General features: G+C 39.2%; 1 protein-coding gene across 1 annotated transcript in view; it reads left to right on the top strand.

The window, feature by feature from the left end:
• The window catches only part of LOC136873280 (alpha-tocopherol transfer protein-like), a 145,188-nt gene that overhangs the window by 5,160 nt on the left and 112,252 nt on the right, over positions 1 to 27,776 (top strand). The window contains exon 2 of the mRNA XM_067146692.2: positions 22,681 to 22,837. Coding sequence (XP_067002793.2) covers positions 22,699 to 22,837 — 139 coding nt within the window. The 5' untranslated portion in view covers positions 22,681 to 22,698. The remainder of the gene's footprint in view (positions 1 to 22,680; positions 22,838 to 27,776) is intronic.

Below are 27,776 nucleotides of genomic sequence, written 5' to 3'. Positions count from 1 at the left end.
ACTCAGCGAGGGATCCCACCTCTACCGCATCCAGGGCAGTGTCCTGGAGCTTCAGACTCTTGGTCGGGGGATACAACTGGGGAGAATGACCAGTACCTCGCCCAGGTGGCCTCACCTGCTATGCTGAACAGGGGCCTTTTGGAGGGATGGGAAGATTGGAAGGAATAGGCAAGGAAGAGGGAAGGAAGCGGCCGTGGCCGTAAGTTAGGTACCATCCCGGCATTCGCCTGGAGGTGAAGTAGGAAACCACGGAAAACCACTTCCAGGATGGCTGAGGTGGGAATCGAACCCACCTCTACTCAATGGACCTCCCGAGGCTGAGTGGACCCCGTTCCAGCCCTCGTACCACTTTTCAAATTTCGTGGCAGAGCCGGGAATCGAACCCGGGCCTCCGGCGGTGGCAGCTAATCACGCTAACCACTACACCACAGAGGCGGACTATTATTATTATTATTGTTATTATTATTATTATTATTATTATTATTATTATTATTATTATTATTATTATTATTATGGTTCGTTTTGGCCTACTAGGGACCACGGGGCTCGTCTTAACTCTTAGTTAAGGTCTTCTGCTTTTTCTTGGCCCAGTATGCTTTTATTTTCTGATTATTATTATTATTATTATTATTATTATTATTATTATTATTATTATTATTATCATCATCGATGTTTTCTAAACGCGATTACAAGTGGAAATATGACACTCAGTTGTAGTTTCAGCCTATTATGGAGTTTCTATTTAGCTTTTCCTGAAATGTATTAATTGCTTTAAGATTTTAACTTATAACATGATTTCCGTTAATGGAAAGGGAGAGTGGTAAATTATGTGATTGAAGAGAACTGAAAAATTACTTATAATAACTTTTACAATTTGTTTTACATCGCACCGACACAGATAGGTCTTATGGCGACGATGGGATAGAAAAAGACTAGTAGTGGGAAGGAAGCGCCCGTGCGCTTAATCAAGGTACATCCCCGGCATTTACCTGGTGTAAAAATGGGAAACCACGGAAATCCATCTTCTGGGCTGCCGACAGTGGGGTTTGAACCCACTATTTCCCGAAAGCAAGCTTACAGTTGCGTGGCCCTAACCGCACGGAAATCTCGCTTGGTCAATAATTTATTATGCTTATATCTCTGTATGACATTTCAGGGAAAAATATTGACGAAAGTAAAGGACTCAGATATTCACATGGTGTAGGACATCTAGTCTCTAAATTTTAAAATCTGGTAAGGTATAAATGGGGATTGCTACACGTATTGTGCGAAGGGAAAGCAACAAACTGTACCGGTATATAGAGAAAATATATTCAATACCTTTTAATGCTATAAATACACACAGAAAGTGAAAAACGAAGCACAATTCCAAGCTACCATGCACATCTTTTCTTATTTGTACCAATTTGCTTTATGTCGCACCGACACACATAGCGACTGTGGCCTTAATTAGGTTCCAGCCCCAGCATTTTCCTCGTGTAAAAATTGGAAACCATCTTCAGGGCTCCCGACAGGGGGGTTCAAACCCACTATCTCCTGAATGCAAGCTGACAGCTATGTGACCTGAAGCCTACAGCCACTCACTCGGTATCATGCATATGATTTTTCTGGATATTCGCTTTCAGTGAAAGGAAAATGTCATCCCTTATATTTCCTAATACATTAATTTCAGTCTTCAAGGAAAGATCCAAAGAATCTCATTCACGCCGACAGGGGAATCACTCGCGAAGTCAGCTCAAGTAGGCCAATTCATGACAATAAGTGTCAGGCAAAGTATTATTTTATACGCACGGAAATGAATTTCAAGGAAACGTACCTGTGAAATGATACGCCACTGTCCTTTATGAACCTCTCTATGCAGCCATAAGCTGCACAGGAGACTAGCATTTTCCTTCAGAGAAGTTATACTTGAATTTAGCGAGAAGCTCCAGTATTGACAGTGCCAAACAATCCACCTTTTGCCAAACAGCGCGCTCGTTCAACTTCGCACGCGACTGCAGCGCCAATGCTACCTCTAGTGTATTATTTACTAACTCTATGAGCTGCACTGCTGTATGACGTAACAATAAGCAACTGGCGACAATTACATTCATGCCGATGCCTGGTACCATTGTCGCACGCTAATTAGGTCATGCTCATTAATAACCAGCTACTATACACATCTACTAACCGAGGCTAGTGATGGTTCACCTTCACTAGTGGATGCGTTTTATTAATTTTATGGCAAGCTTTCACTGATCATTTTAGTGATGGTATAGATGCACTCCCTAACCATCCACTTCCACCATAACATAATTATACAATATATACCAGTGAATATATAGCGTCATGTATGTAACTCTGCACGGAAATGATCAGAGCGTTTTTGTAAAATCACTAGAAACTGATGTTTACAATCTGTACGTAGAGGAATTGCCACTTGGTTGCATCTATCAGCAGTTTATTGTGTTGAGTGTAACACAGCTCAGCTGTAAACAATGCTCGCCCTTGCCGTCTGTCTCAACACTGTGACACGCTCTTCAGGAAAACCTGCACCAAATTATTTTAATTACAGCAATGGAGAATGATACCATAGCAAGGGCGCCCATGCCCGGGGGCAAGGTGGGGACGCGGCCCTCCACTAGCTCTCAGGGAAAGGAAAAAAATCGAATAGGCCTATATTCAGGTGTTTTTCCTTCAAGAAAATGATTTAAAAATCGGTATTATCTAGAAATGGTAGGGGATACCGTGTGTGGTATTCTACCATACAATACAAGTCGCCATTCATTTTCCAAAATATTAAAAATACTACATACTCCCAAGTCTAGCCCCTCCCTTACAAACTGTCATATGGGCGCCCTTATACCATAATATCATGTTTTTATTAGATGATACTTTGCTGATGCGCAGTGCAACTGAGATCGTATTATGCACACATTTTTGCAGAACATTTCAATTTATTTGACAACGGTGTTAATGATAATAAGAATCTTGTGTGGTGACGACCAGTCAATTCAGTTTCGAACGAGCTCTCTCTGCTTATCAAATGTGCGGTTTGATATTCTTCAAACTTTCTTCGAAGAGTTTTTGATTTAATTCTGTTCGTATCATTTCTGTGTTGTAATGTAATAAATTATTATAACGGAGACTTCAGTATCGGTTACGGAGTATAGCTCTCTAGTTATTGAAAAATTAAACCGATGAAAGTTAAATTAAAACATCGCATTGGTGCATGGTTGACAGTTCAGCAGCTTAGCTACCACGGATGAAGTAAAATAGTCTAATGGTGATGATAATGATGGTGTTTGTTGTTTAAAGAGACTTAACAGTTAGGTCATCGGCCCCTAAAGGTACGAGGTGCTAGGAAAAGAAACTTTAAACTTCATAATGAATCCACTAACTAGAATCTAAAACGAATGATGGTGAAAAAATGATAGTCAAACAAAACAATCAGTGGATCCAGTTCACAATGCCTGAATTACTGGGAGAATGCTTATTATCTAAAGGGGTCCAAAATCCAGGTCAATGGCCCCTTATAATGGTACCAATTACTGGTTAAACATAACTATGGTGTTCCTTCTATAGTGGGTAACGTAGACTCATCGTGTTTCTCGCATGGTGGTATTAATCACAGGTAATGCAGACCCATGGTGTTTCACACTTAAGGGTACTAACCACGACCAACGCAGGCCTATGGTGTTCCTCACATAATGGGACTAATCACGGGCACCGGTTTTCTTGTGGTGTTCCTTTCTTAGTGGAACTAATCACAGGCCACGGATACTCATGGTGTTATTCACATAGAGGTACTACTCATAGGCTATGTAGACCCATGGTGTATGACACATTATGGTAACGCCCACAGGTAACAAAAACCTATGGCGCTCTTCACATGACGGAAATACTCTCAAGGTAAAGCAGACCCATGTTTTTCCACACATAGTGGTAATAATCATGGGAGCCAGTCAAACCCGCGATGTTTCTCATGTAGTGGAACTAATCACAGGCAACGTAGACCCACAGTGTTTCCCATAAATGTTACTACTCATAAGTAGTGCAGACCCATTCTGAACACAAGGAAGTTGACACATTCTAGCGCAGCCTTGGTTGAATACACACGATGGTACTAACCACTAATCCGTGGTGTTCCGCACATAACAGTACTACTCCTCGGTAACGTAGACCCATGGTGTTCCTTACATGGTGGTACTAATCACAAGTAGCCTCATGGTTCTAAAATCATCATCGCTTGGTCGCACCTTTTAGTCGCCTTTTACGACAGGTAAGGGATACCGTGTGTGTATTCTTCATCTGCGTCCCCCCACCCACAGGAGCTGAAGTCAAATAAATCCTATTAAACATTATCCTTTAATAATCTTATGATAACTGATAATCTCCTTGTTTATATAACTTGTCAATATGTTACATTACTTCCACCTGCTGAAATTAGATTTACATTACTTATTCATAAGTTTTACATTGCATTTGATCCGGGAGATAGTGGGTTCGAATCCCACTGTCAGCAGCCCTGAAGATGGTTGTCCATGGTTTCTGTACCTTAAACGGCCGCTTCCTTCCAACTCCTAGGCCTTTCCTATCCTATCGTCGCCATAAGACCTATCTGTGTTGGTACGATGTAAAGCCACTAGCATTGTATTTGAGGAGGCCCGAATTTATATTTTTGCACGTGGACGCGCAGCACATTCGTCACGCCCCTGCTAGGACTGCTTGATATGAGAAGTGGAAAACAGCACGATATGCTCTGGGTGATTTCCGAAAATGTCGGAAACTTTGGGCTGGGAAGACTTGGGAGTAAGGAGACGAGATGTTCGACTAAGTGGTATGTTCCGAGCTCTCGGTGGAAAGATGGCATGGAATAAGCCAAGGTTGAGTTTATAATATGTTTTTGGTCAACCTGGAATTAGCACCATCAATTTTCTGACACCACTGTAACTATAGCATGTATACTAGGTCAGTAGCGTCATCTATACGTTTCTATGGGGAAGTGTTTTTTATACGTTGATATCAGAACGCAAGGTCTTAGCTCGATTCCAGACGAAAACTATTTTCTACACGAGTTGCTTCTCGTTACGCAGCACGCTCTAATATGGACAGAGGAAAAGTATTCGATCTCACACTAGGCAAGGCAGACACATAATCCGAATGTTTATCCGTCGCATTGAAAACCGCCGGTCATACAGCAAACATTACTCGAGCGGAATCTCTCGTTCCTCAAATCGATTCCAAACTCGATACACCGGATGCAGCAGAAGAAGGTGGTGTTTGTCATTATCCGTCAGCTAGACCCACCGTTTCAATCAATCAATCAATCAATCAATCAATCAATCAATCAATCAATCAATCAATCAATCAATCAATCAATCAATCAATCAATCAATCAATCAATCAATCAATCAATCAATCAATCAATCAATCAATCAATCAATCAATCAATCAATCAATCAATCAATCAATCAATCAATCAATCAATCAATCAATCAATCAATCAATCAATCATCAATCAATCAATCAATCAATCAATCAATCAATCAATCAATCAATCAATCAATCAATCAATCAATCAATCAATCAATCAATCAATCACTGCTGATCTGCATTTAGGACAGTTGCCCAGGTGGCGGATTCCCAAACTGTTGTTTACGTTGTCTTTTCTTAAACAGTTGCAGACAATTTGGATATTTATTGAACATCTCACTTGACAAATTACAATCCCTTACTCTTCTGCCTATAAACGAATATTTGCTCCAGTTTGTTCTCTTAAATTCCAACTTAATGTTCATATTGTGATATTTCCTACTTTTACAAACACCACTCAGGCTTATTCGTCTACTAATGTCATTTTACGCCATCTTTCCACTGACAGTTCGAAACATACCACTCAGTCGAGCAGCTCGTCTCCTTTCTCCCAACTCTTCCAAATCCAAACTTTCCAACATTTTCGTAACGCTACTCTTTGGTCGGAAATCACCCAGGACAAATCGAGCTGCTTTTCTTTGGATTTTTCCAGTTCTTGAATCAAGTAATCCTGGTGAGGCTCCCATACTCTGGAACCGTACTCTATTTGGGGTCTTACAAGGAACATTTTTGACCTCTCCTTTACATACTTACTATAACCCCTAAATACCCTCATAACCATGTGTAGAGATTTCTACCATTTATTTACAATCCCATTTGTGTGATTACCCCAATGAATATATTTCCTTATATTAACAGCTAGGTACTAACAGTGACCCCCAACAGGAACTTTCGCAGTAATTAAAACTGAGAGGACTTTTCCTATTAGTGAAACTGACAACCTGACTTTCAACCGCGTTTATCATTATACCATTGACTGCTGTCCATGTCACAACATTGTCGAGGTCATTTTGCAGTTGCTCACAATCTTGTTATCCAGGATAACATCATCCGCAAGAAAGCCTTATCTCTGATTCCAATTCTTTACTCATATCAATTATATACAGTATATAAGAAAACATAAAGGTACAATAATACTGGCTTGAGGAATTCCCCTCCTAATTATTACAGGATCAGATAATGATTCACCTACTCTAATTCGCTGAGTTCTGTCTTCTACAAATACAGCCAGCCATTCAGGCACTCTGTTCTTAACTTCTGAGACCCAGAACATATGATTCTATGCCTTTTCAGTGTAGGGTAGAAAATGTATGAGAGCGGTGTAGGAAAGATCATAATAATATGAAGATAAATAGTCGTTTATGTGATTACCCCAATGAAGGTCTTTCGTTATATTAACACGTAGGTTCTTACAGTGATCCCCATGCTGTTACCCATCAATGCAGTAATAAAAACTGAGAAGACTTTTTCTGCTGGTCTAACTTAGACCTTGACTTTTACCCTGTTTACCATCTCATGACGTTATTGGGTTGTTTTTGCAGTCGCTCACAATCCTGCAACTTATTTATTAGTCCATACAGAATAATGTTGGATCTCTTTCAGCATTCTTGTAAACCAATTATTACTAGTTTAGTTATCTCCATAGCTGCAGGCTCTTATTACCAGTTCCTCCTGTTTACCTCAATACACAGTGATTTACCTTGAAAGATGACTGAGAATTGAGAGAGAAAGCGTAACACTGACGCAGTGTAAATTGTACGCACCGTACATGCCAGCCTCTACGCCTTTCTCAGTACTGAGAGCTGCACATTGAAGAAAAGTGTGGTAGTGGCTGTCACGTCTCTCAAACGAACAGTAAGTACCTGAATAACTTACGGAATCAATTAAAATTCTCTGGACAGAGAGAGGGTGGGGGCATGCTATCTCAAGTTTTAAAATGTATACCATAGTGGAATAAGAAGATTGTGAGCGACTGTAGGAGGACTTGGACAGCAGACAATGGTATGAATATAAATGGGATGAAAAGTCAAGTTTTTAGTTTCACCAAGAGTAAAAGTCCTCTCAGTTTTAACCCTACACTGCATAGTGTAGCGTTTTCGCTACACAATGCTCTTGTTCTTGTAGTTCAGTAACATGATAAAAGATGGCAAACCTAACTATGTACATAATATTTTTGACATCTGTACTTCCAGAAATGATGGTATAAGCGTGTTAAGGACAATAATTTTCTATATCTATGTGCTATGAATCTTTTCCCGAGACAGTTGGACGTGTCGTGGCGGCTGTACGTGTATGCGTAGCATTGAAATGTAGCTAATTCTAGGTGATTCGCTGATGGTTGAAGTTCAACAAAAATACTGCGCTGTCCACAATATATTTATGTTTCAGCATAAATGAGTAATAAAGTTTAATTCACAATATTTATAACTAAAAAGTAATGAAATATGAATATAGCGATCTCGCTACATTATGTAGCTAAGGCATTTCTCTTCAGATGCATGTTTGAGGATTATGGGCAGCTACGACTTAAAGTACTTCTCGATAGTGTTCTATTTGATGATTATTTCATTAATACTGCAAGTCTTAATTCGAAATAATAATAATAATAATAATAATAATAATAATAATAATAATAATAATAATAATAATAATAATAATAATGTGTGTTGTGTTTTCTCAAGATGAAGAAGGAGTTGTTTACCTTTCGCAAATATATTAGGAATTCTTTTTGACATAAATGTCTTATGACTGGGGATCATCTGAAAATATGTCCGACTCGTTGGCTGAACGGTCAGCGTACTGGCCTTCGGTTCAGAGGGTCCTGGGTTCGATTCCCGGCCGGGTCGGGGATTTTAACCTTAATTGGTTAATTCCAATGGCACGGGGGCTGGGTGTATGTGTTGTCTTCATCATCATTTCATCCTCATCACGACGCGCAGGTCGCCTACAGGAGTCAAATCAAAAGACCTGCACCTAGCGAGCCGAACATGTCCTCGGACACTCCCGGCACTAAAAGCCATACGCCATTTCATTTCATTTCATTTCATCTGAAAATATGCGTTACGGAAGTTAGCTTGACAGAATTATTACCCTAGCAACTGTACAGACTGTGCTGTGAAGGTTGCCATGTGAAGTATGGATGGATGGCCAAACAGCGTTACCTAACAACCGTGCAATTTATGTCTTATGGCTGTCCGGCCCCGCGGTGTAGGGGGTAACGCGTCCGCCTGTCACCCGCCGGTCCCGGGTTCGATTCCCGGCCGGGTCAGGGGCTTTTGATTGTAAGTGATTAATATCCCTGGCCTGGGGACTGGCTGTTTGTGTCGTCCTTAAGGTTCCTTTCCTCACATTCAAAACTTTACATTTCCACCAAATACAAAATACACGCAGGTTCCTCACATATGGTGCAAGTAGGTCGACACCTCGAACAAATAGCATTAAAAAAAGTCTTATGGCTGGTGGTCATCTGAAATTAACAGCCATTGATGGATGGCCATTACTGAGCAGCACTTTGTTTGAAAAAGAATGCAAAATGCTATCACATCAGTTGAACTGTGGACATGACCTGTCCATTTCAGCAAGCTATTATTTTCCAGTTCCATCAGTGTATTAAATATCTTTTAATCTTTTAAAAATCAATTTATTTGTTTTCTGTGTTCTTACGAGTAATAAACAACACTTCCTCTCATATACTGTACTGGGGTAACATTTGTACTTAAATAGCCTACAGTGCATGATATAGCGTTTTTGAACACTCCTGAATTTTTCACTTTTTGCTCACCAGTATGGTCAAATGCATCACAAATCTGTTGTAAATATGTTATTAACTTATTATATATCAAATATACCAGTAATAATTTTTTCACCTCATAGTTGTGAGTGTAAAAAATATTTCGTACGGTGTGTTGGCGTGACAGTACCTCGTGGGGAACACTGTAACTACCTAGGTGTTAACATAATGAATGATTTTCAATGGGGAAATCATATTAACGCCGTTGTTATGAAAGATTAAAAACATCTTCACATGGTTGTGAGAGTATTTAGGGGTTGTAGTAAGGATGCAAAGGAGAGGGCGTATAACGAATAAGCTCCAGTGTATGGAACCCTCACCAGGACTACTTGATACGAGAACAGAACAAAATTCAAAGGGGATTTGTTCTGGGTGATTTCAGACAAAGGAGTAGTGCTACGAAAATGTTGCAAACTTTGGGCAGGGAAGACTTGGGAGTAAGGAGACGAGATGCTTGATTATGTGGATTATGATGCTCTCTGGTGGCTGAATATGAGAACCCTTAAGTGATTTAACCAACCTGGGGGAAAAGCTAACAGGTCACACAATATGGGGATGTGAAATATTACTGTATTGAGGAAATAATTGGCTAGTCCAGGTGAAACAAGGAAATAAGTTGATATATCCAGAAAAACAATTTTGTACTCGTACATAACGATATGTGAATGGAAGTAAGGAGAGAATAGTTGATCATGTTCATATTAATAATATTAACGGTGATTTCATCAAACAGGTTGCAATAAAATAGGCAATCTTCTAATATCAGTAAATAAAAAGTAGTATTATCCGTGTTCCTATTTATCTGTTCAGTCTGAAGGTTTCCAGTGACATCACAGCCTGCAACATCACATCGCCCATATGAACTCTACGTTCCTCTTGGATAATATGTCTCTCATTCATGGCCATTCATCATTACTTCACATCACAGCGTGCAAGATCACATCGCCCATCTGAACTCTACGTTCCTCTTGGATAATATGTCTCTCATTCATGGCCATTCATCATTACTTCACATCACAGCGTGCAAGATCACATCGCCCATCTGAACTCTACGTTCCTCTTGGATAATATGTCTCTCATTCATGGCCATTCATCATTAATTCACATCACAGCCTGCAAGATCACATCGACCATCTCTACTCGAAGCCCCTCTTTGATAATATGTCTCTGAGTCCTGGCCTTCCATCAATACTTCACAATACAGCCTGCACGGTTGCTAGGTAACACCGCGTCACACACTTGTATCGGTAATTTCGTGACGCATATTCTCAGATGATCACCAGCAGTAAGACATACAGTATTTATGTCGGCTATAACAAGGCCAGGTAGGGAAAGGGAAAGCAGGGTCGAAACTAAATAAATCTTCTAACAATTTGCTTGAATATGGATATGTTTGGAAGAGAGTTACCGAGGGTAGCCACTCGGTGAATGAAGGCACTCTACTGCAATTCGAGGCGTCGGCGAGACACTTGTTGCAAATACAGTAGAGGTTACGCAGTTAGCGCGAGGGAAGATCGATTGGGAAATAGGTCAGTAACGTGTTGAATTTATACATTCATTATCTTATGTAGATAAAACAGGTCGGAGAACTGTTAAGCGGTTTCTCAGTTCGAGTTGGTTTAAAATGTCCGATTTGGTCAAGAATCGAAGTTCAATTTAGAAACGTTTAGTTGTAACAGATGAGGACCAAATAGAGGAAGAGGAATCTAAGATTGGAAGAACAATGTAAAGTATAATTTTAAGGCACCGGGATCTTGCAGGCCTAAAGAATACCAAGACTGGGTACGCATGGCGGAGCGGAGTATTTTTTTTTTTCAATGTGGGGGAGAAGGTTTCACTAAAGAAAACTACTTTTTTTTACAATTTGCTTTACGTCACACTGACACGCGTAATTCTTATGACGACGGGCTTGGAGTAGGAAGGAAGCGACCGTGTTCTTAACAGCCCCAGCATTTTCCTGGTCTGAAAATGGAAAACTATGGAAAACCATCTTCAGGGTGCCGACAGTGGAGTTCGAGCCCACTATCTCCCGAATAAAGGACATAGTGAAGCAATTTTCAGTACTAGAAGATAGTTTATATTATTTACATCTATTAGCACACTACTTCACAACTACGGCGCTATCACCAGGACTGGAAGCCCGCTTGGACTGTGCCAAAAGCCAGACCTCTCCTCAGTGTTCGTTTGGAGTGTGGACGTATAACGCTGTTGATGGTGATTCGTGTTACTGCTCGGTTTGCGTCTACTTGCATCCGAGAGTCAGTGGGTTCGAACTCCGCTGTCAGCAGACCTAAAGATGGTTTTCCGTGGTGTCCCAATTTAACAATAGGGCAGGGCTTATCAGAGTGCATGGATACGCATGATGCGTTTTCGCTAGTTCGACCAGAGTGCAAACCCCCACTCCTCGATTTCGAGCAACAGCTCTGCCTCTGTCTTTCCCTACGCTGTCTCGCTTCCTCTACCTGTCTCCCCCTTCCTCACTTGCTCTGCAGCGCTCCACCATCCAAGGAGAGTTGAGCCGAGTTTAGCCGAGTCGCCCCGGGACGAAACGCTGGTCCGAGTCGGACCGATATACGGTGCATAGAACCTCAGCACCTCGGTTTGCACGCATGAGATTTTGGGCGTTTTAGAGGCCCTGCGCTACGCAAATACTGGGGCTTTACAGTAATTAAGGCCACGCTCCCTTCCTCCCCACTCCTAGACTTTTCCTATCCCATCGTTGCCTATCTGTGCCGGTGCGACGTAAATCAAACTGTAAGAAAATCGCCCGCCGGCATCAGGTTTCACGCCATCCCTTTTTGCTGTCATATATCACGCTATTCATTTCAGCTCATTAACGAGGGACCTACACCTTTGAACATAGAAAAATGGGGTGTATTAAACTTTTCTTTTCCGCAGCAATGGAAATGAATACTAAAAGGAAACTTAGTGTGACACACACATTATTCCTTAATAACACGCCTATATATTTAGAAATCACATATACCTATGTAATTATATATGATCAGTTATTCAAAATGGCGGTGTATCATGGCCACTATTTTGCCCTTTCCATGATCATTTCCAAACACTCGAATATTTATCTATGATTCTTTTTTATTACGATTGTTGTTCTATCTACTTTAAGTAGTTTTAAGTGTGTATATATATATAGTTTCTCTGTACCCTCTTTACGCCATACGAAATCAATAAAATTACGATCAGTAATGTTATACCTACAACATGTACTAGAATCAGTTAATTTTAGAGTATTTACGTTCAATCCGAACTCAGCCCCACATGGTAAGTCATATGTGTACCAAGTCTGGTTGAGAGGTACGCTAAAATGTAGACACATTCGCCCATAAACACGGTCATTTTGTACATTTTCTTTTCTGCATCCGTTATAACACTCCTGTCGATTGGGAATAAACTTTTACTTAAACGGCATCCAGAGCGTCACAGTTCATCTCTGCTACCCCAAAAACTATGGATTCTACACAATTATAGGTGGTTTTCGATTATTTTTACATTTCATCCTTACCCTAGGGGGTTGGGGTCTCATACTCCCACAAATGTTTCCCACATAGTTATTCATACTTTTATCAAATTTAATTGAGAGTTATGCTGGAACACACACATAATTCCATTATCTCGGTCATATTGGACATTTCCTTTTGGACATTTTCTCACTCCATATGCGAAAAAAGGCTGAAATTGGACTTTAAAAAATCTGGAGTGTCACTATTCATGTCAACGACCTAGAAATCAAAGAGGGCTGAACTTAGACTTTAAAAAATCCGGCGGCTGAACTTGGACCTAAAAAATTCCGGAGTGTCACTATTCATCTCAACGACCCCGAAAACTATAGATTCGAGTCTATTTTAGATTAATTTTATATCTCACCCCCTTTTTCCACCCACTCCAAAGGGGGCTGAACTTTGACTTTAAAGACATCCAAAGTGTCACTATTCATCTCAATAACACCCGAAAGGTATTAATTGGGCCCTATTTTCAATTATTTTTATATCTCATCCTCTCGCCCCCCGCCCCTAAGGGTGCTAGGGGTGTCTTACCTCCACGCGTTGAAATCGCTCCAGTAGTTTAGGAGGAGATGCAATACATATACACATACATACGATGACATCTATATTCCAGGCGGCTCGCGAGCGCCGTACTTGCTACTTATAAATATCCTGCATGCACAAATGATGAATGGGATATCTACTAACTTATTTTCACAGGGGCACTACTGCCAGCAGGGAGGTTGCGTCAGAATATGAAGAGATAACAAGCGGACGGTCGCTGGCAGCGTGTTCCTCAGCGCTACCCGTGTAATGCAACCCCTTAGATTAGTAAAACTAATTTACGACAGCATAGTACTAGGCTGGTGTATGTACTAGTGTACACGAGCACAACATTTTCTCTCTGCATATCGGTAATGGCCACTATGTTCAGCAACGACGAATACACAGGCATCATTTCAAGCTGAGGAGAATCTGGTGAGAATGCAGCCGACGCTCCAAACATACGTCTGCCTTCTACACACGTACTTCACCGAACAGTATTAGTTTTTTTTTTGCTAGGGGCTTTACGTCGCACCGACACAGATAGGTCTTATGGCGACGATGGGATAGGAAAGGCCTGGGATTTGGAAGGAAGCGGCCGTGGCCTTAATTAAGGTACAGCCCCAGCATTTGCCTGGTGTGAAAATGGGAAACCACGGAAAACCATCTTCAGGGCTGCCGATAGTGGGATTCGAACCTACTATCTCCCGGATGCAAGCTCACAGCCGCGCGCCTCTACGCGCACGGCCAACTCGCCCGGTAGTTTTTGTTTTTTATAGAGTGGAATTTCTACACGTGTAAAATTAATAAGTTATTATATTTTCTTTTCTGCACGTTTGACGTATTCACAAATACACCCTGTTATGGAACGTGTGCAGTAAAATGACTGCTAGTTGTTTCAGAACATTCACAATACGACACGTTTTAGCACTCTTTCGAAAACAGGTGATTAGGCATTCCATGCGTCACTACTGCATGCGGGACAATTGTAAGTAGAAAGTACGGGACTCGCGATCAGCCTGGTAATTAAAAAAAGCGGTAAATGTGACTTAACCATAATGGTTAGACATATTGACCACCTGACTTCTTTGTGGATGGTTATGAGTAACATAAACATGAAGCATATTATTTTATATATCATCAATCATTTTCGCATCGCACGCCAAATAATGACTTTCATAGCGAAATTTTTGATACCTTGCGTTACATTATTTCAGTTTTCGTAGGGATCTCTAAATGTTATGAAAATGAAACACAGCGCATGTTACTCAGCGGTAATGTAACTTTCTATAGATGAAATGATTTTTTTAATCAGTTCAGTAGTTTTTGAGTTTATCCATTACAAACAAATTTGCAAACATACAAATCTTTTTCTCTTTATAATATTAGTATAGATACATGCATGCAAAAATGTCAAAAACTTTCAGAGTTATCAGGGAAACGGTTGTGAAAAACAAGTTACGGAAAACGAGCAACAAACTTACCGATAAAGGGCTTGCTTGGGTTAAAGAGCTTCACGTTTTTGGTCTCAACTCCGAAAGTATTGGAGATATTAACAACACTTCTGCACTGTTATAAAGATAAATACTCAATTTTAAATGAAAAAATAAATTGAAAAATCGCATTTTTGGTCGGTCAAAGGTGTTGGTCCCTCCTTAACTCCTCTGTTGAGGTTGACGTCAGAAGGGGGCATCCGATCGTAAAAACTCCCTACGAAGATTAATTTCCCTTCATACCTGACCCCGAGGGAAAACAGTCATATACTCCGAGATTTACAGCGCACGAAGTATTTTGTGTATGCCCTTAATTCTTTTTCTTCTTTCCGATGAGGCCTGCTAAGGACCACATTCCAATTTCAATTCAGTTCTTCATACTGTGTTGTTTTCTCTTTCACTCCTTCCAATATTCTTTCATCCTTTCACTATATTGTTTCCTTCTGTCCTCGGACCACTTCGCACCGGGCTTCTTCCTTGGAATCCTTCCATACTTACTACCCTCTTTCTAAAAATTTCTCTGTCCATAGTTTCTTCTTCTCTTATATTATTTCTTTCTAAATCTTTCCTTACTTCTTGAATGCAGCTAGTTTTTGACTCTTTGTCCCAAAGGTACTTGAAAATCCTTTTTGTTAATCTGGAATCATCCATTCTGTAAATATGTCCGAAATATTGCAATCTCCTTTTTCTTATGGTTTCTGTTATGTTTTCTATGTCCCTGTATATTTCATCATTAGATCTTAATTTCCATACTTCTGTTGTTTTCACAGGGCCTAAGATTTTTCTCATGATTCTCCTTTCTAGTACCTCAAGTTTATCTAATCTATAGTTTAGTACCAGGCATTCACTTGCATATAAGCATTCCGGTTTCACCACTGTAGTGTAGTGCCTTATTTTAAGATTTTTAGATAGACACTTTTTGTTATAAAAATTCTTTGTGATACCATATGCTCTTTCCATCTTGTGTACCCTTTCTTCTACTGCAGATTTGTCCAAACCATTTTCTTGAATTATTTCTTCCAGATATTTGAATTTCGTTACTCTTTCTATTGGACCAATATCTGTTGCCAAAAATTTTGGAGCATTCTTGACGTTTGTAATAAATTTTGTTTTTCCTACGGAGATTCTCAAACCTGTCTTGTTAGCTATTTCTTCCAAGAGATTGATTTGTGTTGTTGCACTTGTAAGGTTTTCTGACAATATAGCGAAATCGTCTGCAAATGGTAGACAATTTATTTCAATGCCTTTGTTTTTTCTCCCTAAAGTTACCGTCAAAATGTTATGCTCTTTAAGCTTTACGTTCCAAATTCTTACAATTTTCTCTAGAACACAGTTGAATAGAAGGGGTGACAGACCGTCACCTTGCCGTACCCCTGTATTTATCTTAATAGGTTTAGATTCTCACCCATAAATTTCACCTTTGAAATTGTGTCAGTAAGGGTTTCACGTATTAGGTTTGCCAATTTAGTTCTCACTCCAAATTCACGAATTGTTTTATCTATGGTTTCTCTATCAACCGAGTCAAAGGCCTTTTTAAAATCTACAAAAGTCACAACAATGTCTTTTGAATTCAATATCCTATGACGAATTATGGATTTTAAATTAAATATTTGTTCTGAACAAGATCTACCTTTTCGAAATCCAGCTTGATATTCACCCAGTTGCTTGTCAAGTGATGTTTATACTCTATTCAGCAATATTTTTGAGAATACCTTGTATGCGATTTGCAGAAGAGAGATGCCTCTGTAGTTATCAACCTTTTTTTTTTTTTTTTTTTTTTTTGCTAGTTGCTTTACGTCGCACCGACACAGATAGGTCTTATGGCGACGATGGGACAGGGAAGGGCTGGGAGTGGGAAGGAAGCGGCCGTGGCCTTAATTAAGGTACAGCCCCAGCATTTGCCTGGTGTGAAAATGGGAAACCACGGAAAACCATTTTCAGGGCTGCCGACAGTGGGGTTCGAACCTACTATCTCCCGAATACTGGATACTGGCCGCATTTAAGCGACTGCAGCTATCGAGCTCGGTATCAACCTTTTGTTTGTCCCCTTTTATGCAATGGGAGTATTAGAGCCACTTTCCATTCTTCTGGAATCCTCTCTGTCCTCCAAATATCTTCAAAGATTAACTGCAGCTCTTCAATGATTTTGACTGACACCATTTGAAAAGTTCAGCTGTTATAGAGTCTTCTCCACTAGATTTATTATTTTCAGATTGTTAATTACTTCTTTAATTTCTTCAGCAGTGGGTGGTATATCTTATTCCAGATTTTCAGTTGTTTGAGAGAATTCCAACTTATGGTCGGGTTCAGGGCAGTTTAAAAGTTGATCAAAGTGCTTCGCAAGTATTTCACAATTCTCAGCATTGCTTAGGCCAAGTCTACCATTTTCATCTTTGAAGCTTCAGCTAGGTGCTTGATACCCCTTTAACTGACTCTTAAAAGTCTGGTAGAAGTTTTGAGAGTTATTTTTAACAAAACTGTCTTGCAGGTCAATAAGTTGTGATTTTTCGAAAGTTCTTTTAACTCCCCTTATTATTCTAGCAATGTCTTTCCTTTGATGTTTGAATTGGTGATAGTGCTCAGTCTTTCCAGAGGATTTAAACTTTTCCATTGTTTTATTCTCTCTTGTAATGCAGCTTCACATATTTGATTCCACCAAGGTTTCTTTTTAGGTTTGACTAGCCCAAATGTTTTCTGGGCTGCATTGGTTATTTCTTTAGATAAATCTTACCACTTCCCATGATGAGATACTTTTATTTCTTCCTGAAATGATTCCAGTGTTTCTTGTGTAATTCGAAGTGTGTTTGTGTTATATTTGTTTACTCTTTCCCTTCTTCTTTGATTTATGTTGGGTAATAATTTTAGTTTGATTTTAGACAAGTAGTATCGGAATAAAATTCTCTGCTTCTTACTACCTTGACATTCATAATTTCTTTTATGTTTCTTTTGGATACAGCTACATGATCCAGTTGAAATTCACCTAGTAATGGATTTGGAGAAATCCATGTTTTAGCTTACCTTGGCAATTTCTTGAAGAAAGTTGACATTAACTTCAGCTGAAATTTTTTAGAGATGGTAATTAATCTCATTCCATTGATATTTGTTCTTTGGTGTGCGGCATATTCTCCCACTATTGGTCTATAAATTCTCTCTCTTCCCACATTTGATTTTGGAATGTTAGGTAATTCATCATCCAAGAGTGTCCAGAATTCCTCCTACTTTATTTGGGTTCTTTTTGTTGTCTTCATTTATTGGTGCATGACAGTTAATAAAAGTATATTTTTTATTTTTGCAGTTCATTGTTAAAAGAGATATCCGTTCTGAGCGGGATTTGAATTCAGTTACATTGTCTGATAATATCTTATGGACATAAAAGGCTGTTCCCAAGAGTGGCATTCCATTCGTAATTTTAATCGCAGGTTTACCTTTAGAGATTCGATAATCTTTAGTTTCTGTCACATTCTCATCCAAAAATCTCGTCTCTTGTACTGCTAAGATTTGAATTTCGTTTCTATCTAGAAGTAGTTCTAATTCCTTCTGTTCACCAACCTTCAACAACGAATTTACATTCAAAGTGCCTGCAAAAAACTTCTGTTTAAACTTAAGTCTGGACGGATTCCAAGGATGCTCCGACTCATTATTATTGCAGAGGTTGGGCTCCCAGAACCCTAGGTCCTTAATTATTTAATTTAATAAATAACTGTCAAAATAATAGTACAGAGACAGCCTATCATAATCCACTCTGCCGCTTCACAAGGTGACGAAACATACAATAACGAAGAATTTCGCCCTCAAAATGAGGGTAGAAAACCAGGGGGACCTATAGACGAATATAAAAGAGCTTATATCAGTGGAATTCTAAGTTTTCTTATGAAATGAGCACAGTTCAGTTCGACAAGTCTGTCGACGAATTCGCTGCTTTTTTAGCCGAAGCACAGATCTCCTGCCAGGTCCTAAACAGCTGGCAAAAAATACTTTGAGGCAAGAAAAATGAAGAGATAAAGAAAAGAGACGTAATAAGTACCGATATCAAGAAATGCAGTATTTCTATTACAACCTGCGAAGAAAAGCCATCAGAAACGCCCTGAACTACCAAACAACTCACTGTACGGCTGATATCGAGGATACTGAGAATCATTTTTCATCTATTTTTTCCACACCTAACAACTGTGAACGCGAACATTACTACGACCTGCTGACTGAAAGGGAACGTGCTGTGCAAGACGAAACCTTCGACGTAATGGTGCACAAGGACGAGGTAATCCTGGTTATGAAAAGAATGGCTGTCGACACGTCAGCCGGACCCGACAGAGTTCTAGTCAGAGCTATCAAAGATGATATGGCATCAACTATCTTAGCTAAAATTGCTACGATAATGTTACAGACTGGACATGTTCAATTACTGTTCACAAAGGCGCGCACCATTTTGTTACCTAAAACTGGAGATCCAACAGAACTGTTAGACTGGAGGCCAATCACTATATGTTCAGTCCTTCGTCGTGTCATCGAAAAGGTCTTTGACGTAAGATTAAGGAGTTACATCCAATTTAGCGAACATCAAAGAGGATTCAGAGGATTCATCAAATCACCTGGTACCATCATAAACACCGCTTTACTCAGATCTGTGCTTAACTCAGCAAAACACAACAAACAAGATGTTACTCTGGTCTTCCTAGACATAAGCAAGGCTATCGATAACGTGGGTCATTTACATTTAAGGAAAACATTGGCTACGTCAAATGTGCCAAATAAGCTGAGCAACATAATTTGCAAACTTCAGGAGAATAATACAACTCAGATCCAGGCCAATTTCAAGAAAACTAATCCCATTAAATTACGCCGTGGAGTAATGCAAGGATTCCCATTGTCACCAGTTTTATACAATCTCACAACAGATCATTCGAGAAATCGGTGAAAAAGAACTATGTGACATGCATGGTTATTCTCTTGCCAACGGACTTCAACCTCTAACAATATTAGGCTTCGCAGATGATACGGTTATTGTAGGAAAAAGCCGAGATTCTGCAGTAGAACTGATGAAAGTAGCTTTACAAAGGTTTCGTGAACTTGGTCTAACAATAAACCCTGAAAAATCTAAAGTTATTAATATCAGTAGAGGAGAAATAAACGAAGGGCTATTACAGTCGAAGAAGGTATGGAGATTAAATGTATTTCGAGGAACGAATGTGTCAGATACTTAGGGGTAAATTATGCAGATACTATGTTATTTGATTCCAAGGAATCAATGACACTCCTTAAGCAGAAACTCACCTCGTTATCATCCTGTCCCTGGCTTCATCCGGATCAAAAATTCTCAATTCTCAATTGTTCGGTTTGCTCTACGTTGACTTGCCAGTTCCTCTGCGTTCCTGCAAGTAAAATACCACAACGGTTTTTGGAAGATGCTGATAAACTTGTTAAGAGTACACTAAAGGAGATCTTATCCCTGCCTACCGACACTCCTGATTCTATGATTTACTCAGATAAACGGTACAAAGGGTTAGGTGTTTTTAGGACAAGCTGGGAAGCCTTGCTTCAGAATATAAACAGCTACAACATTCTGAAACGGGAAGGGAACCAATATATTGAAGCCACTAGAAATCTAGATGAAGAAATTAACAGATGCTTAACTGAGTTAAACGTAAATGATAAAACTGAGGATATGAAGAACAGGCACGGTGAGTATGACACCAAGAAACTCAGAAATAGGTTGCGATAATCTGAATTTGAGAAATGGTGCCAGTTGAGAAGCAAAGGAAGGGAGGGTGTCTGTACAAGGAGTTCCCTCCTGCAAACCGCTGGGTTAGAAACCACGATGGCCTTTCTAGCACGGAGTGGAGAGATGCGCTGAAAATGGCATGTAACGTTGCACCTGTAAGAGGTGTACCAGGAAGGTCCCTTGATGGTAACCGCTGCAGAAGATGTAGTGAGATTGAAACATTACCTCACGTCTTGGGTTCCTGTGCCTTCGGTGAAGCTCTTCGAAACACCAGACATCACAACATCAGGTCATCCATAGCACAGACGCTCCGTGAGAAAGGATTTCTAGTGCATGAGGAAGTCCATGGCATTTGAGTAAATGGCAGCACGAGAAGGATAGATATGATCGCCATTAAAGGGAAGAAAGGATATATATTAGACCCCACAGTAAGATTCGAAACACACTCCGACCAACCAGACGAAGTGGACCGAGAAAGAAGTCTATCTATCAGCCTACAGTACCGTACTATAAGAATACATACGAACTGGACGATGTAGAAGTGAGGCGTCTCATGATCGGTGCGAGAGGGACAGTCCCTAAGAAGACGATAGAGCTGATGAAGGTCTTCAACATCAGTACTAAGGAGTTCATCGATTGGGGGCTGAAAGCACTCAGGGGTTCTCTTTTGATACTCAGACACCACTTGTATTCGCCAGACTGAGACATTAATTACTTATTTTTTATATTTTATGAATGAAATTGTATGTGTATTCTTTGTATTAGGCAGCCTCCGAGTGGAGGAAGATTTTGAAAATAAAATAAAGTAAATTATCTAAAGCAACAAGGATAACGTTGTCCTAAAGTATGGAGGCATTTAGAACTATTTTACTATCTCATATATTAACCACAAGGCAATATACGAACATTTTCGTAAATTTAGTGCATTCATAGTATTACCGTCCGCCTCTGTGGTGCAGTTGTTAGTGTGATCAGCTGCCAAACTCGGAGACCCGGGTTCAATTTCCGGCTTTGCCATCAAATTTGAAAAGTGGTACGAGGGCTGAAACGGGGTCCACTTAGCCTCGGGAGGTCAACTGAGTAGAGGGGGGTTCGATTCCCTCCTCAGCCATTCTCGAAGTGGTTTTCCATAGTTTCCCACTTCTCCTCCAGGCAAATGACGGGATGGTACATAACTTAACGCCACGGCCGCTTCCTTCGCTCTTCCTTGTCTAAACTTTCCAATCTTCCCATCCCCCACAAGGCCGCTGTTGAGCATAGCAGGTGAGGGCGCATGGGCAAGGTACTGGTCCTTTTTCCCAGTTTAATCCCCCGGCCGAAAGTCTCAAAGTCGCACGCTCCAGAACACTGCCCTTGAGGCGTTAGAGGTGGGATCCCTCGCTGAGTCCGAGTGAAAAGCCAACCCTGGAGGATAAACGCATTAAGAAAGAAAGAAAGAAAGAAAGAAAGAAAGAAAGAAAGAAAGAAAGAAAGAAAGAAAGAAAGAAAGAAAGAAAGAATACTACTACATATTTTGTGAATGTTACATGTTTAATTACATATTTATGTGATATTTACTACATTTTTATGTACATATTTTGCATTTTGATATTACATAAACATCCGGGCCCTGAGAGTGACCATTAACACAGTATTTTTTTACTAATAGGGTTCTAAGATATATTACCAAATTGGTGTATGTTACTACGTTATGTGTGCCACTTAAAATGTGTTTATGCATTGGGTTGGCTGCTCCTGATGTCGCCTGACCACTACTTCTAGAAAATTTAAAAGAGCATCCGCAAAATATCTGATGAAAAGATACAAATAGCAAGGCAGCAAGACATAATCACTTTCCTACTTCCTCGTCCTCATTTCTTTTAAATCCACTTCCTCCCATCTACTTTATCCTTCCCTGGTACCTTTCCAAACTTGGGTGGAAATTTACAGTGGAAGAGTTATATTTCACAGATAATTCTATTTTGTTTAGTAATTCTCCTTTTGTTTTAAAACTTTATTGTTTATGTATATATTAAAACCTGTACACCATTTTTTGTATTATTGTGCTATTTCTCATTGACTTGTGTAACTTTAAGGTACAGGTAGTTACTGTTAGTTATAGTTCAATAGCTCAACATAGTTTAAGTTTATAATAGATTACTTTTTCAACAATATGTAATTAGTTAAGTGTAAGACAGGGACAGCTGTTCCTAACTTTGCCAGTATAAATAAATTATCTATCTATCTATCTATCTATCTATCTATCTATCTATCTATCTACCATTTTCTTAATTTCAGGGGCTTATTTCACACAACATGATTCTAGAACCTCCAACGCCAGAACAGCTGGCTTGTATTTACTCAGAATTGGGCATCACTCCTGGAAGTATGAAGAGAGATGTTGAATACTTAAAGCAGTGGCTGGAACAGCAACCTCACCTGCCAAGGGGAATCGGTGAGTTATTACTGAAAGCAAGTGACATTATAATATTCTTCTTCTCCTTCTCCTTGTGCTTCCCATATCAAATGTTGAACCACTGACCAGGAAAATCGTTTTCACCCTTCTGTTATCAGTTGTACCAGGCTCTATAGCTGCCTCTGTGGACCAATGTGAGAGTGTCTGCCATCAGATCGCAAGTTAGCGAGTTCAAACTGGGCAGAGGTCGTCGGATTTTTGAAGGGCGGAATAAAGTATCTCTGGTGTTCACCTAACAACATTCGTTAAAACCCATTCATAGACGCCCAAGAGAAATTCTGTTTACTCTGCCATCTATTGGGCCTAGAGTAAAAGAGAACGTTGAAGTTGACGAGCAGACAGCCAGATGGCGTCAGATTGAAATGTCTGCACACGGTTGCTGAGGCCGTAGGATTATTAATGTTATTAATAATATTTTTTTTTCTTTAGGCTACTCTAGGGACCACGTGACAATTTCAATCCTTTATACTTTGTTGTTCCTTCTTCTTCCTCTAATACTTCTTCATCTGCATACTAAGTCCCCTTTTCCTCTCCTAGAGCCATTTTGACCCTGTTCATTCTTTCCCTCCCGACCTTGGAAACCTTCCATTTTTAACACTTTATTTCTAAAACTCTTTCTTACTGTTGCTTCTTCTCTTGTATTGTTTATTTCCAAATATTTCTTGACTGCATAAATCCAGGTTTTTAAATTAGTATTATCTATACACAGTGATTTAGTTGGAACAAAATATTTACAGGAACTCACCTTATAAATTCACCAATTTACAAATGGACTCGTATTGGGTGTCAAAATCAGCGGCCTCATGCTTCCGACAAGTTCTTTCATCAACTGAACGTCTCCCCTTTCGTAGCCATGACTTGACATATGGTTGTGGGTTAAATATGTGCACAGGAAGTCGAACGCTGTTTATGAGAATAAGTCCGCTTGTTCTTGTAACCAGCAGCCTATTTCTCTTTTCGGTGTGGATCTCATTCACGGTACTGAAAGCTCTTTCAGCTTCCGCTGAAGAGATAGGAATGGTCTGTACAGTCTTAATTAAAGGCATCAGCTCCACTGGAATTTCCTTGGTCTCGACATAATTTCTAAAAGCATTAATGTACTTCCTCTTGTCTGACATGTGCAAAACGTTACAAAGGTTGCCAACACTCTCATTACCGTAGCAGATATCCAAAGCAGAAGTGAATGGCCAATTATTTTTGTATAGTACCTTTGAATCACTGATAACTTTTGTTATTCTCTCATGTCTCTGCTGACTAGAGCTGAAACAAAGATGAGATGATGTGGAAACATTTTCCATAAGCCTGTTATTTAAATTGTTCACAAGACTTCGGAAAAACGGCTTTCTGTCAATTTTTACAACTTTTTTAGAATCATGTAATCCTATGTTTCTAAACTTTTTGTTTTCTGCTGCTTTAAGAACTGTTCTTTAGTATTCTCCAGAAGCTGAGTTACACATAAATTCAAACAATTTTATAGTGCGCTTGATTGCATTTTGAGCCTCTGTCAGAGGCATCATATAATAATTGCAATATTTTCTAGAAATTCTACACATATTAACATATTTTCTAGACTTTGGAATTTTCCCCTTTCTTTGGAGTCTCTCTGGTGGTCATTTTTGGCCTCACTAAAATGTTTTACTAGTGCACTATAGTTTTCTAAGACAGCTTTTACAGTTCTCTGGCTTGATGCTACCCATCTTATTGTAAATATTTTCCCAACATTCTTAACTCTTTGTTGCAGTGAAGCAGCACAAATGTTGAGTTGCCTTTGATTTTTGGGAGACATGCTGTATAAAGAATGCAATTTGTCAGAGAAAGAATAGAAGTGGTTAACACCTGTAACTTCATTTCTTGTATCAGAAACAGTGCCAGATTGATATATCTGGAAATAATTTTAAAAACTGTGCTCCAACTCCATTTTTCTTCCTAACATTACAGAGGCCCCATCACATGCTAGACCAACTAAATATTCTGCCATATGAAGAAAGATTCTTCAAAATCTCTCGATTAATAACATCTGCTGTAGTTGATTCAAGTTATACCAAGTCCCAGAAAAAAGAAACAACTTCAGAATTATCTGAAGGAACACATCTCAAACATAATACTAAAACAGATTTTATACTAACTGTTGTTGATTCGTCAATCATAATGCTGATTCTCCTCTGATTTTCTGTTATAGAGTTTGCTACTTTATTTCTCATTTCCTGTTAAATGTGTTCAATAATATTAGCACAACTAAAATTTGTATGAAGAAATCGTCCCCATATCTAAACCATTTAATTGTTGAAGTTCAGCATAAGCCTTTAGGTCTACAAAAGGTATATTTCTTTTTGCAATTGAGTGTGCTGTTCAAAATACACGAACGGTGTTTTCTATGTGTTTGGCATTCATAGTGTCTAAGCAACTTTCAAATATCTTTTTATTAGATTCTGATTCTTCTAACATAGATTTCTTGTGAGATTCCGAATTTTTGTGCTCAAATATTTTTTCCGAAGGCTTGTTTTTTGTTTATTAATATTATTTCCGTTGGGATGAATCTGGCATTCATTAGCTGAAGTCCTGCCCCTTTAGAAACTCCTAATCTTAATTTTTACATATATTGCAGCCTAAATTTTTATTTTCTGCAAATAACCACGTGTTCTCTGACAAAAAATAACGGTACTGAGACTCGTTCTAACAGTCTGGAAAATCTTGTTTGAGGTAGCTACGTTCTTGAATTTCACAGTCGATGGTAGAAGGTGTAGAACCATAATCTAGATTCTCCCTTGAATCTGCATCACACGTTTCAGCAACATTTAACCCAGGATCTGTCTTTATACTCACGTCTTTAATGAAACTAATGTTCTCAGAACTCCATTCAGTTTCGTTTTTACTTGAGCCATCACGCACATTTTTAGTATTATTTGATTCTTCATCTTCATCCCCAGCACGTTTTTTTGAACCCAGCCACTTCAGTGAACTCATGGTCACACTCACAACTCACTTTCACAGCCGCTGGAAAACTTGGAAGGTACTACGGGGCTACATGTGCAAGATGCTACAAAATAGATTAGAAGTAGTTAAGTAGTATATTCATGTAGTAAAGTAGTTAGTTTAGTTAGGTGGTGTGCTGCATGTGGAGCTGACGATCCGCCCATGTGCAGGATGCTACAAAGTAGATTTAGAAGTAGTTAAGTAGTAAGTAGTTAGTGTCTAGCTATAAATAGTCTGTGAGAGTTTATTTTATTGGAACATTGTAACTGGGCGAAAGCCTGTTATGTTCAGTTCAATAAATTCATTCATTCATTCATACTACGGGGCTACTGATGTTCATTAACTACAGAGAGATTCCATAATATCTGCTTCACAGCAACACATTGAGCAAAACATAAAATAAAACTTGGACTCACAAACATAACAAGTGGAAGAAGGTTGTTGAGCTCACTTCCCGCTCTCCGAATCCAATAGCAGTGTAGCCAACTTTAGAGAACCAGAAAACTGCACAGGAGTGTAAAAGCGACCGTATCTTATGAGCATAAAACCGTAAGGTTATATTAGTCCGCTAGAGTATACCCATGACGTTTCAGCGCTATGTATAGATTATAAGATTTTCTTACTGAATGTAAAAAATGTTACGTCATTCTAAAGCGGGAAAATGTTTTCCGGAACGGCGTTCCGGCCCGTTCCGGTCCAACTAAACCACTGTCTATACAGTATATTAAAAGAGTTTATAAAAACGGCTTTGGCAAATCCGTCCGTCCGTTCTGCTGGACCGATTTCCTTCATTCCTATTTTATACCCTTCGGAATTACCTGACTGTGAATCATGAGACATTGATAGTTCTCTAGGTTCAGCCAACTTTGAGTAATCATAAAATCAAATCATTAAATCGCATGCTTAGGATCATAAGGGCGTATCTACAATTTTTGACATTTTGAGGTTATGATATCATTGCAACGCGAAAATAATGCTGTATTTGAGTAACAGAACGGCGTATCTCTCACTATGCTAGTTTTTGAATTTTGTATGGCGTAAACCATTAAGAGATTTGTTTTAGTAAATAACAAAAGGGCGTATAATACGCCCATTTGTTACTCACAAACACGTAAGATATGAGGTGTATACTTTAGGAACAAAATGGCGTAACACCTGGTACGCCATTTTCACTCTATTATTTCGTTTATTCTCTATGGAAACCTGTGTGACTAGCGTGTGTTAAGCTACCGATTGTGAGGTGAATTATTTTCTCTATTTTCGAGCACTATAAGAGTAATGAAATACTTCATAGTGTTTTAAAACTACAATAATACTATCAATGAAGAAGGTGAGTCTAAATATGAGCCACTCAAATTAGCAAAGTGTATTAGTAGGCTAATGAAGCATGCATTGTGATCATACCGTATGATACTGACTAGTATCAGGATATATTTTCTACAGATCTCTAAATCAACATGAGCTAAGATTAACTCATTATAATGATAATTTTAACTTTATTTAGATTGATTTTATCCTATGTTGTCGCGAGTCATATTAATCACCACAGTCAATACATCACGTTATTCAACTTAACATGTTTTCACGTTTTAATCATTGCTTGTATTTACTTTATAGATCATGAATGCGGCATTTTCTCGTGGAGAACTATTGGTTCAAATGGCACTAGGTAAACAGAAGGAATCGTATTTACAATCTAACGAACCAGAATTTTAAAATCGCACGGCTCATTACTTAGTAGGAGAAAACATCCAAATTTCACCACGTCAGAAGATGAAACATCCTTGAACCTTCAACAAAATGCAGTGAATGAAGAAGAAGCGAGTGGGGATGTAGGCAGTAAAGCAAGTTTGGAATCGACTGACTCACTGTTAGAAACATCTCTGAATCGACCGAAAAGTACAGTAAATTGTGATCATATCAATGATGGTGTTGGTAACACTAA

Source organism: Anabrus simplex, chromosome 1 (assembly GCF_040414725.1).
Source record: "Anabrus simplex isolate iqAnaSimp1 chromosome 1, ASM4041472v1, whole genome shotgun sequence".
Taxonomy (NCBI): domain Eukaryota; kingdom Metazoa; phylum Arthropoda; class Insecta; order Orthoptera; family Tettigoniidae; genus Anabrus; species Anabrus simplex.
This window is presented reverse-complemented; position numbering and strand designations above follow the sequence as displayed.